This window comes from Sinocyclocheilus grahami, unplaced genomic scaffold (assembly GCF_001515645.1).
Source record: "Sinocyclocheilus grahami isolate Dianchi unplaced genomic scaffold, SAMN03320097.WGS_v1.1 scaffold834.1, whole genome shotgun sequence".
In the NCBI taxonomy this organism is placed as follows: domain Eukaryota; kingdom Metazoa; phylum Chordata; class Actinopteri; order Cypriniformes; family Cyprinidae; genus Sinocyclocheilus; species Sinocyclocheilus grahami.
The window spans coordinates 305,586-320,962 of NW_015506013.1; the positions used below are offsets into that span (position 1 = coordinate 305,586).

The following is a 15,377-nucleotide window of genomic DNA, read 5'->3' on the forward strand; positions in this document are numbered from 1 at the left end:
TGGGTGTATATGACTTTCTTCTTTCAGAGGAATCCAGTCGGAGTTATATTAAAAATTGTCTTTGATCTTTCAAGCTGTTTCATGGCACTCAGCGGGTGTTGCATGCATCAGTCCAAAAGCAGTTAAATAAAATGCGCCCATCCATAAAAAAAAGTGTTTCACAAGGCTCCGGGGGAGGGGCTTGTTTGGGTGAACAAAGGCCTTCTGTAGCGAATCGATGCGTTTTTGTAAGAAAAATATGCATATTTAAAACGTAATAATCACTTTAATGTAGCTTGTGCTCACTGTTGTACACGGAAGCAGCTCCGGGTAGATGACGTATGAGGTCAGTGCTGCGTATGTGCCGGTGAGTCTTGTGAAAACCAACGTTTGTTAACAGGAGCAAAGGAAGCAAAGTTTCCTTACTTACAAAAGAAAACCAGTCTCCTCTTGGCTTATATTGAAATCCTCCAACATTCTTCTTTACAAATCCTCGTTTTGTACTTCTAATTAGTGACCGTTGTTTTGTTTTGATCTCTCCCCTGCGCTTCCGCGTTCGTCACTTCTGAGCGGCGCATGCGCAAAGCCGACCTCCATACGTCATCCGCCCGGAACTGCTTCCAGTGTACAACAGTGAAAAGTGAAACATGAAAGTGATTATTACGTTTTGAATATGGATATATTTCTCACAAAAACACATCGATTCGCTATAGAAGGCCTTTGTTCACCCCCCGGAGCTGTGTGAGACACTTTTTTTTTTATGGATGGTCGCATTTTAATTAAGTGCTTTTGGACTGATGCATGCAACAACCGCTGAGTGCCATTAAACAGCTTGAAAGATCAAAGACCATTTTTTATATAATTCCGACTGGATTCATCTGAAAGATGAAAGTCATATACACCTAGGATGACTTCAGGGTGAGTAATTTATGGGCTAATTTTCATTTTTGGGTGAACTAACCCTTTAATGCCCATTTGGGCCATTTCTGATTTTCACTTTCTTTGCTCTGATATGTTTTTCTGATTTGTACTAGAGCTGTAGTCAAGTCCAGCTTTGTCGAGTCCAAGACAAGTCCAAGACCAGGACTAGTCGAGACCGAGTCAAGACCGAGTCCAAAGAGGTTCGAGTCCAAGTCAAGTCCAAAAGTTTCGAGTCCAAGTCAAGACCGAGTCCAAATGAGAGAAAAAAAGGATCCTCTTCAAGACCACATACTTAACTATTGATAATGTATGTGATGCGAGAGACAGCATATCTCCTATTCTAAGAAAATCATTTTACATTATTATTTGTAATGATCAAAAAGCATGTGCAAAGTAACAACTCTGCGTCTTCATGGAGAGCGCAGGTCAGAGTTGCTTAGCAACGGCAGACGCCACTGGAGCGCAAGCATAGAGCGCAGGCTACAGAGGGCTTTGGAAAGAAGGAGAAAGCGGCGCGCCTAGCGTTTTCCACGCGTTTTCAGGTGCGGCATGCAAATGTGGTTTTGTTTTGAAGGAGAAAAAAAAGCATATTGCTGGACTTGGTCGAGACCAACGAGAACTTTTGGCGAGTCCAATGACCAAGTCCGAGACAAGTCCGAGTCAAACACCGACAAGTCCGAGACCATAGAAAAATGTCTCGAGTCCGGACTCGAGTACTACAGCCCTAATTTGTACCAATCGTTTTTTACCCCTGCAGGGGGAATGTACTATTGTCAGAGGATCTCTGCAACTGAAATATAAGTTGAAAAAAGACATACTATACTCTGCTAGCCAGCACTAACTATTTCTGCACATGGTGGGGATCCCCAGGCAAAACTGTGATGATCCTTACAATGTTAAACCTTGAGCCATGTTTTCCTGCTAAAATCATCTTCACTAGATAGGTCTGCATCCAATCAAAGCACAAATAAACAGTGGAAACACAAAACATGCAGATTGTCCATTCAAGGTACAAATGTTTACCAAACATGTTTTTATGGAAAAAAACAAATCATGAATTTGTAGGGTTGTACAATTTATGTACAAATCATTTCTGAATAGGCCATGAGAAGGCAAATTTCATGACATTGGTCGCATTACTGAATAACTGATTACTGAATAACTGATAACTTTGATCCTATGATCTGCAGTCTGCCAGGTCTCCTGTTGTTGTTCTTTAAAAAATTAATGATATCTTGAAATAAGAAAAACATGAATGAATGTAAAACAGTAACAAATTAATTAAACACTTAATATGAAAAGGGCCTATTTTCAGTCACCCAAAAATACACTTTTTGGCTAATATAAAAGTTAGTGGATGAGTGCTTTAAAGTAATAGTGCTCCAAATTCAGCACACCCTAAATCACTTTTATGACTCAATTAAGTTTTTTTTCTTACTCTCACAGCTTTTCACTTCACGGACAGTTTGTTTCCAGAAACATGTTGCCACCACATGTAGTTGAGGAAGTTCCTGTTATATATGGTTGTCTGTATTTTCCATGCATGAACTTTCCGCATGGCATGTGAGAGAGTTTCCACATAGAGTGGTCTTTAATGTCTTGTGCATGTATTCTTCACATAATGTATTCTTCAGTTTATTCCTTTGAACTGGAGGTTTTATTTCTAGCATTTATAGAAAATACAGCAACTATGTATATATAAACACTTACTATAACCTCTAACCTGGTGTTAGATGCATCTTTGGTGATCCAATCCAAAGTTTTAATGCTTGTAAACAACATTTACACACATAATACAATAAACAAGTACACCATAAAGAGTCTTACAATAAACTGTTCTTTAAAAAATTAATGATATCTTGAAATAAGAAAAACATGAATGAATGTAAAACAGTAACAAATTAATTAAACACTTAATATGAAAAGGGTCTATTTTCAGTCACCCAAAAATACACTTTTTGGCTAATATAAAAGTTAGTGGATGAGTGCTTTAAAGTAATAGTGCTCCAAATTCAGCACACCCTAAATCACTTTTATGACTCAATTAAGTTTTTTTTCTTACTCTCACAGCTTTTCACTTCACAAGACATTTATTGACTGAAGTTGTGGATTAATTATTATTTTCATATTTTTATCATTTTCTAAAAACTCTACATCTTGGATGCCTGAGGGTGAGTACATTTTTAGTATTTAGCTCATTTATTGTCTGTCAGATGAATCTTGAATCTTCCACATAATAATGTTTTCAAGTCCATAAATGTGACCTTGGACCACAAAACCAGTCATAAGGGTCAATTTTTAAAAACTGAGATTTTTACATCATATGAAAGCTGAATAAATAAGCTTTCCATTGATGTATGGTACAGGACAATATTTGGCCGAGATACAGCTATTTGAAAATCTGGAATCTGAGGGTGCAAAAAAATCTAAATATTGAGAAAATCATCTTTAAAGTTGTCCAAATTAAGTTCTTAGCAATGCATATTGCTAATCAAAAATTAAGTTTTAATAAATTTACAGTAGGACATTTACAAAATATCTTTATGGAACATGATCTTTACTTAATATCCTAATGGTTTTTGCCATAAAAAAAATAAATCATTTTGACCCTTACAATGTATTTTTGGCTATTGTTACAAATATACCCCAGCGACTTAAGACTGGTTTTTGTGGTCCAGGGTCACATATATGAGGACATATATTACACATAGGCCTACAGCCTCAGATAAATAAAGTAAAATAATATATTTAAGCATGATATGCCTGCCTAACCCAAAGCTGTATCAGTCTTGACCATATTGCTAGGGTATTCCCTCCATTTGCTTTTGCCCTTCAGCCATGTTTTAGTGATGACTACCTCCAGAACAAATTACCACTGCACTAAAATATGTGGGCCTTAAATAGATCTCTAACAAAAGTTGTCTACAATGAAATAAGAATAAGCTAAAGTCAGCCACAGGGTGTTGTTAATGAACCTAGTTTGGATTAAGTCAATGATAATTAAAAATGTATTCACTTAAAAGTGAGAAAGCATACTTTTTGTTGTAGACCCATGCAGTGCTAGTAGAAAGGAAAAATAGGGGGAGGACTCTTTTGAGGTTTGTGCTTCTAACTCAGGAACCACAAATGAAATTGGTTTTTCTTGGTCAGGGGAAATGATTTGCACCTACTGGAAAATGTTAGCAAATGCAAGAAGGCTGGATATATGACTCACTGCTGGGATATCTTAGGGGGGAAGGAGGATGGTGGTCGTCTACTTGAATGTGGGGCTGAGACATTTGTTTACTTTCCAGACAGTTTGGCTAGGAGGCTCCGAAAGGGGACCGCCATGGAGAGCATGGTTTTCCAGAGCTTCGTAAAACAGGGGAGGGCTAAGGTCAGGGGTGGCGCTTCAAAATGGTTTTAGTATAGAAATTATCCTGGGGGGGATGAAAGACTCAAATGAACAATATTCAGATTCACATTTTGCCTTCCTGCAGTTTTTATCTCGTTCAATAATAGAGTTGCACACAAGTAGTTTTGGAAGTATGCATGCTTTTCAAAGTAGACCAAATAGTGTGTCTCACACTTAAATGCTCAGAAGAGTTATGACTCAGGTCAGGTCAGTCTCAGAGCATAAACCACATTTTCTGAACCTGAGTTTGCTGGTTTGCTCATGAGCAAAAGAAATGTATGGCATTTCCATGTGAACCAACCAAAAAGGTCACCAATCCAATGCTTTATTTAAAAGCAGTCTGTTGTCTTGAGGATGTTTAATTATTTTACTTGATTTACTGTTGTAATAGTCATTTTATAGAACAAAGAGTTTCAAATGATAGAATAATTTTATGATGGAATAACAGCTTTTACTTTACTTTTTTATTTTGAGAAAATCCTCAAATTTTTGTAAAAACAAAATGGCATTTGAACAAAATTAAACACCTGACAAGGTGAAATTCAGATTTCAGGGTGGCGTTGCTACATACAAATGGTCAAAAAAGTAAATCTTTTATAAAACTCCTAGTCATGCTGCTGATGTCATGTTAAAAGACTTGTACCAGTGTCCACCTCCAGCAGTAGTCACGCCCCTCCTCCATTACAGGAATGTGTGGTTAGTGTAGTAGATGGTCTCTTGCCTATCCCATTGTGGGGGTGTGATTGATAACTTCAGTGCTGCTAAAAAAGTTAAAAGCACAAAACCTATGATAGCCTTATGTAAACATTCCTGGGTGAACACAGGCATTTGCCGTATTATCTTAAGAAAACTTACATGGAGAAAAAATTTTTTTTTTGACATTTTTAAACTAGATTATTGAGAAAAATATTGATGTCAATCTGATGTCACACTGCGTTATTCTGACAGCTGATTTTTTGATCATAGCTCTTGAAATTGATGATTACATGCTTAAACACATTGCATGTCTCTGCAGAGAAAGTTGATTCATTCAAAATGTGTCTATATTATTCTTTATGTGGCTGATTGATGGCAGAATGAGAATAAAAGATAGCCCCAAGCCAGTTTTCTTTCAAATAGCTGTTAGCTGAGTAATGACAGCCAAGCATAGCATAATTTTTTTGGTCCGTTGTTAGCATAGGTGTGTTGCTACTTGCAGCTCTGCATGTTATGTTCCCTAAATTCAGGGAGCACGGAACAAGCACATGCATATAAACTCCATTTTGCAACTTCATTGCATATAAATAACATACATTTGCATTGCTTCTTTTTGCTTTACTCCCTCACAATTCAATTAGCATTCATGAGAGAAAAGTTGTTACGTGGCATATCAAGAAATGACATGTTTCAGTGTTTGTGTTTATGGATTTAAGCCGCCATTTCTAATACTGGGATTGTGTATTGCTCTCCTTCTCCTCCTCCAATAAAAAGAACCATTGGTTAGTGAAACCATTGCAAAATTGAGAAGATACACATGTTTCTAGTTTCTCTCAAAACTGCCTGTGCTTGGCACAAGTTCATTTTCTTCACTAAAGTAACAAAATCTACTCAAAAACTCCCATCCTCAGGTCAAGTACTTGTTCAGTGTTCACAAAATATAATTGTTTTACATCCTTTTCTTTTTGAAGGATCTTGAAGCTTTTTATACATATCAAATAACAGTTTTTTTCATGGTTTGAGAAGCATAGTGAGAAATGCATGTAAAGCAGTGACTCTGTCTGGGGGGTTGCTGTAAAGGGAGCTGGGGCTTTAGTGTGTGAAAGGGAAATGCTAAAGCCATGATGAATAGGATATGTATGACCTCAGTGCTCCGATCTGTTCTCCACAATGGCTACGTGTTGCTTGTCAAATTTAACGGTTTCTGGAAGAAGTGAGGACTTGCTGTTGGCTTGAGAAAGTTTTTTAAATGCTAAATCATGCATATACTGTATATACATACGTATGTGTATGTATATATATATATATATATCTTAAAGTAGTTGTTATGCACCTATATGATGTGGATAGCTTTTGTTTTAAACTTTTTAGAAATGTTAAAAGATTAGCTCATCAAAAAAAAAAAAAAGTCATAGTGTCATTCTGTAATAGAATGTTCCAAACCTCATTTGACTTACATTCCTCGGTGGAGATTTCACAGAATGTATGTAATTTAAATGCTGTTTTGCATGCGACTTTGCATCAAAATCCAGAGGATTTCTTTACAGGACTTGTAAAAAATATTTCCAACATTTCTAATGACAAGCATTTTCAAATCATTTATATCTTCACTCTCCAATTATATTTACCCATGACAAACAAGGATAATGAAAGAGGAGACACATTTGTATCACTGCAGAACAAAATGTTATATTTATTCAGATCGTCTTACATCTCTCTAGGACGTCCTCCCATGTAAACACGTCTGGTTAGGTGTTTATTCAGGGGTTCTTTCTGTTGCCATCCTCATAAAGTGCAGACCTGTCACGTCTGAATGTGCCACCTTGATAAATGGCTTACATGTGTAAACTATCAAACACCTACATGCTGCTGTTGTTTACGGAAACAATAGGATGCAGACAAATCTTAAGCCCATGCTATAACATTGTTGTAGAACGACTTTGGTGATCCAAACTCAACGTGCCAAAAAAGGAGAGAAATGCTTTAAGACCAGAATAAACACAGCAAACATAGAGGACAGATGGAAATTGTAAAACCAGTTACTAGAAAATATTGGAAATGGATTTATGGTGTATTATACATTCTGAAGAGACTGAATGGATTAAACATGCCCTCTTCAGTGTTGTGGTATTGCCATTTGCTGTTCGAGAGTGCTGCAGTATGTGAACTCTTGGGATTGGAATTTGGCTTGACTTTATGCAGATGTTGTTTGTGCTGTTGTGCCGCTGTTTCTCTGGCTATTCTGTATGCTTTGCCTTCTTATTCCTAATTCAACTATGTTCTGTTCGAGCTGTTTCAGCATTTTATTTGTCTTTTGTGATCACACTTCTGCACAACAATATTATATGTGTCTTTCAATTGCTCTTTGGATTTTTGGAACATTCTGTTTACCCTTAACCAATCAGTGTTTTTTTTGGTTGTCGCATAGACTGGCAATTAAAAAAAATAATTAAATACATACAGAATGGGGGATGATTTGCAGCAATAACACAACTGCAGTCTGACATGCCCAAAGGAAGCTTGCCTTCTGTTTCTTTTTTTCCCATAAAGGGGAGCAGAACAGCCTTTACAACAGACTTTGTTCATTTGTGTTTTAGTACCATTGTTGATCGCTATACCATGATATTCTATAATATTGTGTAATTTATGCAGTGTTTAATATTATAAATGACTGGGGACTGGGAATGTAAGGGAGAGGTGGTAGTTTTGAGTGCAGTCTTTTTGTACATAGAGTTCATCATTGGAAAATGCCCTCATGTTTTTTTTTTTTTTTTCATAGGAGGGCAGGGACAAGCATCAGATTTCATAAAGAGTTTCATTCTCTCTTAATGCTGAGACTGCTTTTTTCAAGCCCATAATGCAGAGCACAATAAATGCATTTCATTTTCAGACAAAGGAGCTTTGTTAAAATTCATGCAACTATAACAGTCATTTTATCGGCATTTTGTGGGATCATTTATACGTCTGCATTCTATAATATTATAAATGACTGGGGACTGGGAATGTAAGGGAGAGGTGGTAGTTTTGAGCGCAGTCTTTTTGTACATAGAGTTCATCATTGGAAAATGCCCTCATGGTTTTTTTTTTTTTCATAGGAGGGCAGGGACAAGCATCAGATTTCATAAAGAGTTTCATTCTCTCTTAATGCTGAGACTGCTTTTTTCAAGCCCATAATGCAGAGCACAATAAATGCATTTCATTTTCAGACAAAGGAGCTTTGTTAAAATTCATACAACTATAACAGTCATTTTATCTGCATTTTGTGGGATCATTTATACGTCTGCATTCTACACAGCCTATACACAGAATTAAATGTATTAATTCTGTAAATGTACCATCGCTATGGTATAAACTCTTGCAGCAATCAAACATCAGCTAACTAAGTGATGGGAACTTGACATGGGTGAAGTACAGTGTAACATAAATGATTGTTTTGGTGAGAACTGTACCTAGTGGTCTGTAAACAGCACTCTTTCTGATAGACCTGTAATCACCAAGCCCTAAAGGACATCCATCCCATCCTAAGCCAAGCTAGTACTTATGTCACATAAGACATCTGTCTGTCAAAGCCCAACTTTAACAGTCAAAGGCATAAAGAATACTAGAATGCCAGTGTTGAAATAGCTGTTTCAGGAAAGGATGAGTTGTTCTTTTTTCCCTCTTAAGATTTTTGCTAAAATTCAATGTATGCTCCAGTGGTGATTTGTTTGAACGCTTCGGCAAAACCGCTATGACTTGTCTGAAATTTTACAATTTACATTGAAAGTAAAACTCATTTCAACCTCTTCTTCCAACCCCTCTCCCTCCACTGACTGGATCTGCTCTGAATATTGGCACGGACATGGTTTACGTCACTTTTGGCATGCGGGGGAGTTGAGGGAGTCAGAGTTTTACACGAAAACCAAGTTTTGAGTCTGTGCTCAAAAATGTCAGATCTCATTTAATATTATTTTTTTTTACCTCTGGTTGTTTGGGAAATGCATGCGTAATGGTTCAAATGCATGCTTACTGCACATGTTCTTAGAATATAATGTTTGTCTATAAATCAGAAAACTGTAATTCTCCCCACCCAATAGATTCTTCCTTATTTCTATCACAAATTCACCAATGAAAAAAAACAGGCCACTTGTTTTTATTTTATTTTTTTTCTGTAATAAACTAAATTGCATATAATTTTTTTAAGTAGGTTCAAGAAAAGTGCATTCAACCACTTTAAACAGTTGTATTAGAGAGCCACCTGGTGCTCTTAATGGGTATAGCAAGATTTGAATGGCCATGGTCAAACTCATTTCCAATTTTATGGTTGGTCAGTGAAATGTGCCCTTTTCCCCCTTATGGAATCATGTGAACCATGTGTCATGGAAACGTCTTTATTATTTCACAGGGTGACTGTATATTTACTTAGGCAAACACATGGCAAATACATTTTGTTTAGAAAATGCTGTTCAAGTAAATTTTTCAACATTATACAATGTAAATATGACATTTAATATGATAATGATTTAAACAGAGCTATAAATGCAATCCGTGAGTTCAAATGCCTGAATTGTTTGGCTGTAAATAGTGGTTGACCGATATGGATTATATTGGTCTATAAATATTTGCAAATGTGTGCAAAGTTTACCATTGTGTGCTGTGTTCAAAAAACAAGGTTGTTTACACTGCTTTTTGCAGAGATGCCATAGAAAACCCATTTTTGGTCCTCCAAACAAAGAACCTATCTTTGAACAGTTCTTAAAAGAACATTTTTTTCTTAGCGTGAAGAACATTAAGATAATGATAAATTTGAGAAAGGTGCCAGCATTTTGAATAAAGGTCTGAACGGTTTTGAAAAAGCATATTTTTTTATGCGCTATTAGTTTTTTGCATTAGTACAAGTTAGTATTTGAGTGAAATTTACTCAAAATTTAGTGGCGTTCATCAAAGCAAAATCCTTTAGCAACTCTACAGTTTGAAGTCTTGTAGACAATATCCAGTGCACCAGCTGCATAAAAATGTCTTTCTAATAGTGTTTATAGTTCATCATGACCATAAACATCGTACTCCTTTAGTGATAAGGTCCCATCAGCATTGTGATCATTCTTATGGAACACATCTGCCACAACATCATCAAAATAGGATTCATCTTTCTGTGTATTTAACTTCTTTGCTTCCATTTTCAAGTATTCCTTAATCTGTAAATCCAAAATGACAATATTTAAATAAAAAAAATAATAATAATAATGAATAAATAAAAAAATTAGGTATGCAAAAGAAAATTCCTGCTACAACAATTAACATACATTAACTGATGTCTATTACCTCTTCTTTTGTCAGGGCCTTGTCGTTGTCAGCGTCAATTTCTTTGAAGGCATCTATGCTGCGTGGTCCTCTAGTTATGTACAACAGCTCCACCTCAAAGATCACAGTTGAATTTGGTGGTACAGGACCTATTCCATCACAGAATGGTGATTGTTAATAGTTTAAATCTTAAACCTTTATTTTTTTTTCATAATTAACTGAGATTTAAATTAGGGATCTGTAGAAAAGAAAACATTCTTTTCTTTCTTTCTTTTCTTTTTTTAAAAGTTGTATTGTTGTGTGATGGTATTTTCATTAAGTTGCTTTGGAATCACTGTGAAATGCGCTAAACAAGTAAATGTGAACTCAATGTTTTTGTAATATCCTATAATATTGGGTAGAAAAATATTTTACTCTTAAGCATAATGCAATGTGATGTTAATTATCTAGGACATCATTTATCAGTACAATGAGAAATAATGTTATTCAGGTTTCTTTAAGTTGGACTTTTAATAAATGATCTAAAAAACAATACCATTTATAGGGGGGAAAAAACAAGAAAGTTAATTTTAAATAATGTCCAAATCAATGGAATTAAAAACAAAACCACCCACAACAAACATTACTCAAAAAAATAAAAAATAAAAAGCAAACCAGCGCCGCCTGTGTAAGGGTTTGTAAGTTTCTCTACGCATTTGAAGTGAAAAGACCTACCTTTTCCTTTCTCGCCGTATGCCAGAGATGGAGGAACTGTGACTTTTCTCTTCTCACCGGGACACATGCCGTCCAACCCTAAATCGAGGCCCTTAATAACATCTCCAACGCCTAACACAAACCAGTGTGGGTGACCCGTGTTTGTCGAACGACTAGAAAATGAATACGAACAGCTTTACTTGGCATTGTCTGGAAATAAAATAACTTAAAGGGATAGTTCACCCAAAAATGAAATTTCTGTCATCGTTTACTCACCCTCAAGTAGTTTCAAACCTGCATGAATGTCTTTGTTCCGCAGAACACAAAGGAAGATATTCTGAAGAATGTGGGAAACAGAGCAGTTCTGGGTAGAGAACTGCTCTGTTTCCCATAGCAGTATTTTTTTCTCCTACTATGGAAGTCAATGGTGCCCCAAAACAGCCTGGTTACAAACTTTCTTCAAAATATCTCCCTTTCTGATCGGCAGAACAAAGAAATGTATACGGGTTTGGAACTACTTGAGGGTGAGTAAATGATGACAGAATTTTCATTTTTGGGTGAACTATCCCTTTAAGTGTTTATCTACAACGCGAATAAATACTAAATACACTGTTTACAAGCTCTCTTTCTCTCTCTCTCTCTCTCTCTCTCTCTCTCTCTCTCTCTCAAAGCAGAGATATAACCTGCATTGAATAGCCTATTTGTTGTTTAATACAACAACTTCATTCGTAAAAATGCACTTACCTGCAATAGAACTGAGATCCATCTTTAGCTAGATATCCATCATAATGAGCATTCAGCATGTCTCCTCTCTTGGCTTTCTGGCTGCAGTTTTCTGGCAGAAACCTAACTTCAATGTTAACATCTTGATTTGATTCATTTGCCCGAATCAATACGATGAAGGGATTGAGGGTTTGCAGAGACAAAATCAAACAAATGTAAAATGTAAGCCGCTGGGCCATCTTGCACATCTGTCTGCGTGGCGACGGGGGCCGGCCAGCTGACGCGGCAGTGCCGCCCTGTACTCAAACTTCTCACTTTACTTTTGGGGCGGGGTGTATGGAAGAATATCCAGGGCAATTTTTAAAAGGAATTGCAAATTGTATTTTCAATTGCGTTTTCCATATGTGGACGCATAAATCGTGACATAATAATCCAAATGCAAGTCTTGCATTACCGTTTGCATTGCACTCTACAGGCGCGTTTCCATTACAGATTTGCGCAAAACTTTGGCGATATTTTCTGAATGCCGATAAAAAGTATTGCGAAATTGACGCGTTTCCTTTAGGCGTATTTTCAATTCGCAATTTCAATTTGCGCAATTTGAAGGGTAATGGAAACGCGCCTACTACTGCCACATTTTAAATGCAAAAGCAAAGTCCATTTGCAACTGCATTTCCCATGTCTTACGAGTTATGAGCCTATAGCAATATTAATTACCATATTTGCTTTTTCACTCTCATGAAAAAGCAACACTCTGCGTCATGCATGTAACCTGCCAAAACTCAAATGGAATCGCAATTAATACATTTTGTTTAGAAAATGCTGTTCAAGTAAATTTTTCAACATTATACAATGTAAATATGACATTTAATATGATAATGATTTAAACAGAGCTATAAATGCAATCCGTGAGTTCAAATGCCTGAATTGTTTGGCTGTAAATAGTGGTTGACCGATATGGATTATATTGGTCTATAAATATTTGCAAATGTGTGCAAAGTTTACCATTGTGTGCTGTGTTCAAAAAACAAGGTTGTTTACACTGCTTTTTGCAGAGATGCCATAGAAAACCCATTTTTGGTCCTCCAAACAAAGAACCTATCTTTGAACAGTTCTTAAAAGAACATTTTTTTCTTAGCGTGAAGAACATTAAGATAATGATAAATTTGAGAAAGGTGCCAGCATTTTGAATAAAGGTCTGAACGGTTTTGAAAAAGCATATTTTTTTATGCGCTATTAGTTTTTTGCATTAGTACAAGTTAGTATTTGAGTGAAATTTACTCAAAATTTAGTGGCGTTCATCAAAGCAAAATCCTTTAGCAACTCTACAGTTTGAAGTCTTGTAGACAATATCCAGTGCACCAGCTGCATAAAAATGTCTTTCTAATAGTGTTTATAGTTCATCATGACCATAAACATCGTACTCCTTTAGTGATAAGGTCCCATCAGCATTGTGATCATTCTTATGGAACACATCTGCCACAACATCATCAAAATAGGATTCATCTTTCTGTGTATTTAACTTCTTTGCTTCCATTTTCAAGTATTCCTTAATCTGTAAATCCAAAATGACAATATTTAAATAAAAAAAATAATAATAATAATGAATAAATAAAAAAATTAGGTATGCAAAAGAAAATTCCTGCTACAACAATTAACATACATTAACTGATGTCTATTACCTCTTCTTTTGTCAGGGCCTTGTCGTTGTCAGCGTCAATTTCTTTGAAGGCATCTATGCTGCGTGGTCCTCTAGTTATGTACAACAGCTCCACCTCAAAGATCACAGTTGAATTTGGTGGTACAGGACCTATTCCATCACAGAATGGTGATTGTTAATAGTTTAAATCTTAAACCTTTATTTTTTTTTCATAATTAACTGAGATTTAAATTAGGGATCTGTAGAAAAGAAAACATTCTTTTCTTTCTTTCTTTTCTTTTTTTAAAAGTTGTATTGTTGTGTGATGGTATTTTCATTAAGTTGCTTTGGAATCACTGTGAAATGCGCTAAACAAGTAAATGTGAACTCAATGTTTTTGTAATATCCTATAATATTGGGTAGAAAAATATTTTACTCTTAAGCATAATGCAATGTGATGTTAATTATCTAGGACATCATTTATCAGTACAATGAGAAATAATGTTATTCAGGTTTCTTTAAGTTGGACTTTTAATAAATGATCTAAAAAACAATACCATTTATAGGGGGGAAAAAACAAGAAAGTTAATTTTAAATAATGTCCAAATCAATGGAATTAAAAACAAAACCACCCACAACAAACATTACTCAAAAAAATAAAAAATAAAAAGCAAACCAGCGCCGCCTGTGTAAGGGTTTGTAAGTTTCTCTACGCATTTGAAGTGAAAAGACCTACCTTTTCCTTTCTCGCCGTATGCCAGAGATGGAGGAACTGTGACTTTTCTCTTCTCACCGGGACACATGCCGTCCAACCCTAAATCGAGGCCCTTAATAACATCTCCAACGCCTAACACAAACCAGTGTGGGTGACCCGTGTTTGTCGAACGACTAGAAAATGAATACGAACAGCTTTACTTGGCATTGTCTGGAAATAAAATAACTTAAAGGGATAGTTCACCCAAAAATGAAATTTCTGTCATCGTTTACTCACCCTCAAGTAGTTTCAAACCTGTATGAATGTCTTTGTTCCGCAGAACACAAAGGAAGATATTCTGAAGAATGTGGGAAACAGAGCAGTTCTGGGTAGAGAACTGCTCTGTTTCCCATAGCAGTATTTTTTTCTCCTACTATGGAAGTCAATGGTGCCCCAAAACAGCCTGGTTACAAACTTTCTTCAAAATATCTCCCTTTCTGATCGGCAGAACAAAGAAATGTATACGGGTTTGGAACTACTTGAGGGTGAGTAAATGATGACAGAATTTTCATTTTTGGGTGAACTATCCCTTTAAGTGTTTATCTACAACGCGAATAAATACTAAATACACTGTTTACAAGCTCTCTTTCTCTCTCTCTCTCTCTCTCTCTCTCTCTCTCTCTCTCTCAAAGCAGAGATATAACCTGCATTGAATAGCCTATTTGTTGTTTAATACAACAACTTCATTCGTAAAAATGCACTTACCTGCAATAGAACTGAGATCCATCTTTAGCTAGATATCCATCATAATGAGCATTCAGCATGTCTCCTCTCTTGGCTTTCTGGCTGCAGTTTTCTGGCAGAAACCTAACTTCAATGTTAACATCTTGATTTGATTCATTTGCCCGAATCAATACGATGAAGGGATTGAGGGTTTGCAGAGACAAAATCAAACAAATGTAAAATGTAAGCCGCTGGGCCATCTTGCACATCTGTCTGCGTGGCGACGGGGGCCGGCCAGCTGACGCGGCAGTGCCGCCCTGTACTCAAACTTCTCACTTTACTTTTGGGGCGGGGTGTATGGAAGAATATCCAGGGCAATTTTTAAAAGGAATTGCAAATTGTATTTTCAATTGCGTTTTCCATATGTGGACGCATAAATCGTGACATAATAATCCAAATGCAAGTCTTGCATTACCGTTTGCATTGCACTCTACAGGCGCGTTTCCATTACAGATTTGCGCAAAACTTTGGCGATATTTTCTGAATGCCGATAAAAAGTATTGCGAAATTGACGCGTTTCCTTTAGGCGTATTTTCAATTCGCAATTTCAATTTGCGCAATTTGAAGGGTAATGG

The 15,377-nt window shown here is 36.2% G+C and overlaps 2 protein-coding genes across 2 annotated transcripts; both read right to left on the minus strand.

Annotated features, from left to right (window-relative positions):
* Positions 1–9,364: 9,364 nt before the first annotated feature.
* LOC107562709 (peptidyl-prolyl cis-trans isomerase FKBP7-like) lies at positions 9,365–11,970 on the minus strand. Its single transcript, XM_016247400.1, has 4 exons — positions 11,708–11,970; positions 10,985–11,136; positions 10,292–10,419; positions 9,365–10,164 (listed from the first exon to the last, which is right to left on the minus strand). The coding sequence occupies exons 1-4, from the start codon at positions 11,932–11,934 to the stop codon at positions 10,003–10,005; spliced, it is 669 nt and encodes a 222-aa protein (XP_016102886.1). The 5' UTR covers positions 11,935–11,970; the 3' UTR covers positions 9,365–10,002.
* A 580-nt stretch (positions 11,971–12,550) lies between these two features.
* On the minus strand, positions 12,551–15,047 carry LOC107562710 (peptidyl-prolyl cis-trans isomerase FKBP7-like). The gene is made up of 4 exons (XM_016247401.1): positions 14,785–15,047; positions 14,062–14,213; positions 13,369–13,496; positions 12,551–13,241 (listed from the first exon to the last, which is right to left on the minus strand). Exons 1-4 carry the CDS (start codon positions 15,009–15,011, stop codon positions 13,080–13,082), a joined length of 669 nt encoding a protein of 222 aa, XP_016102887.1. The 5' UTR covers positions 15,012–15,047; the 3' UTR covers positions 12,551–13,079.
* Positions 15,048–15,377: the final 330 nt, after the last annotated feature.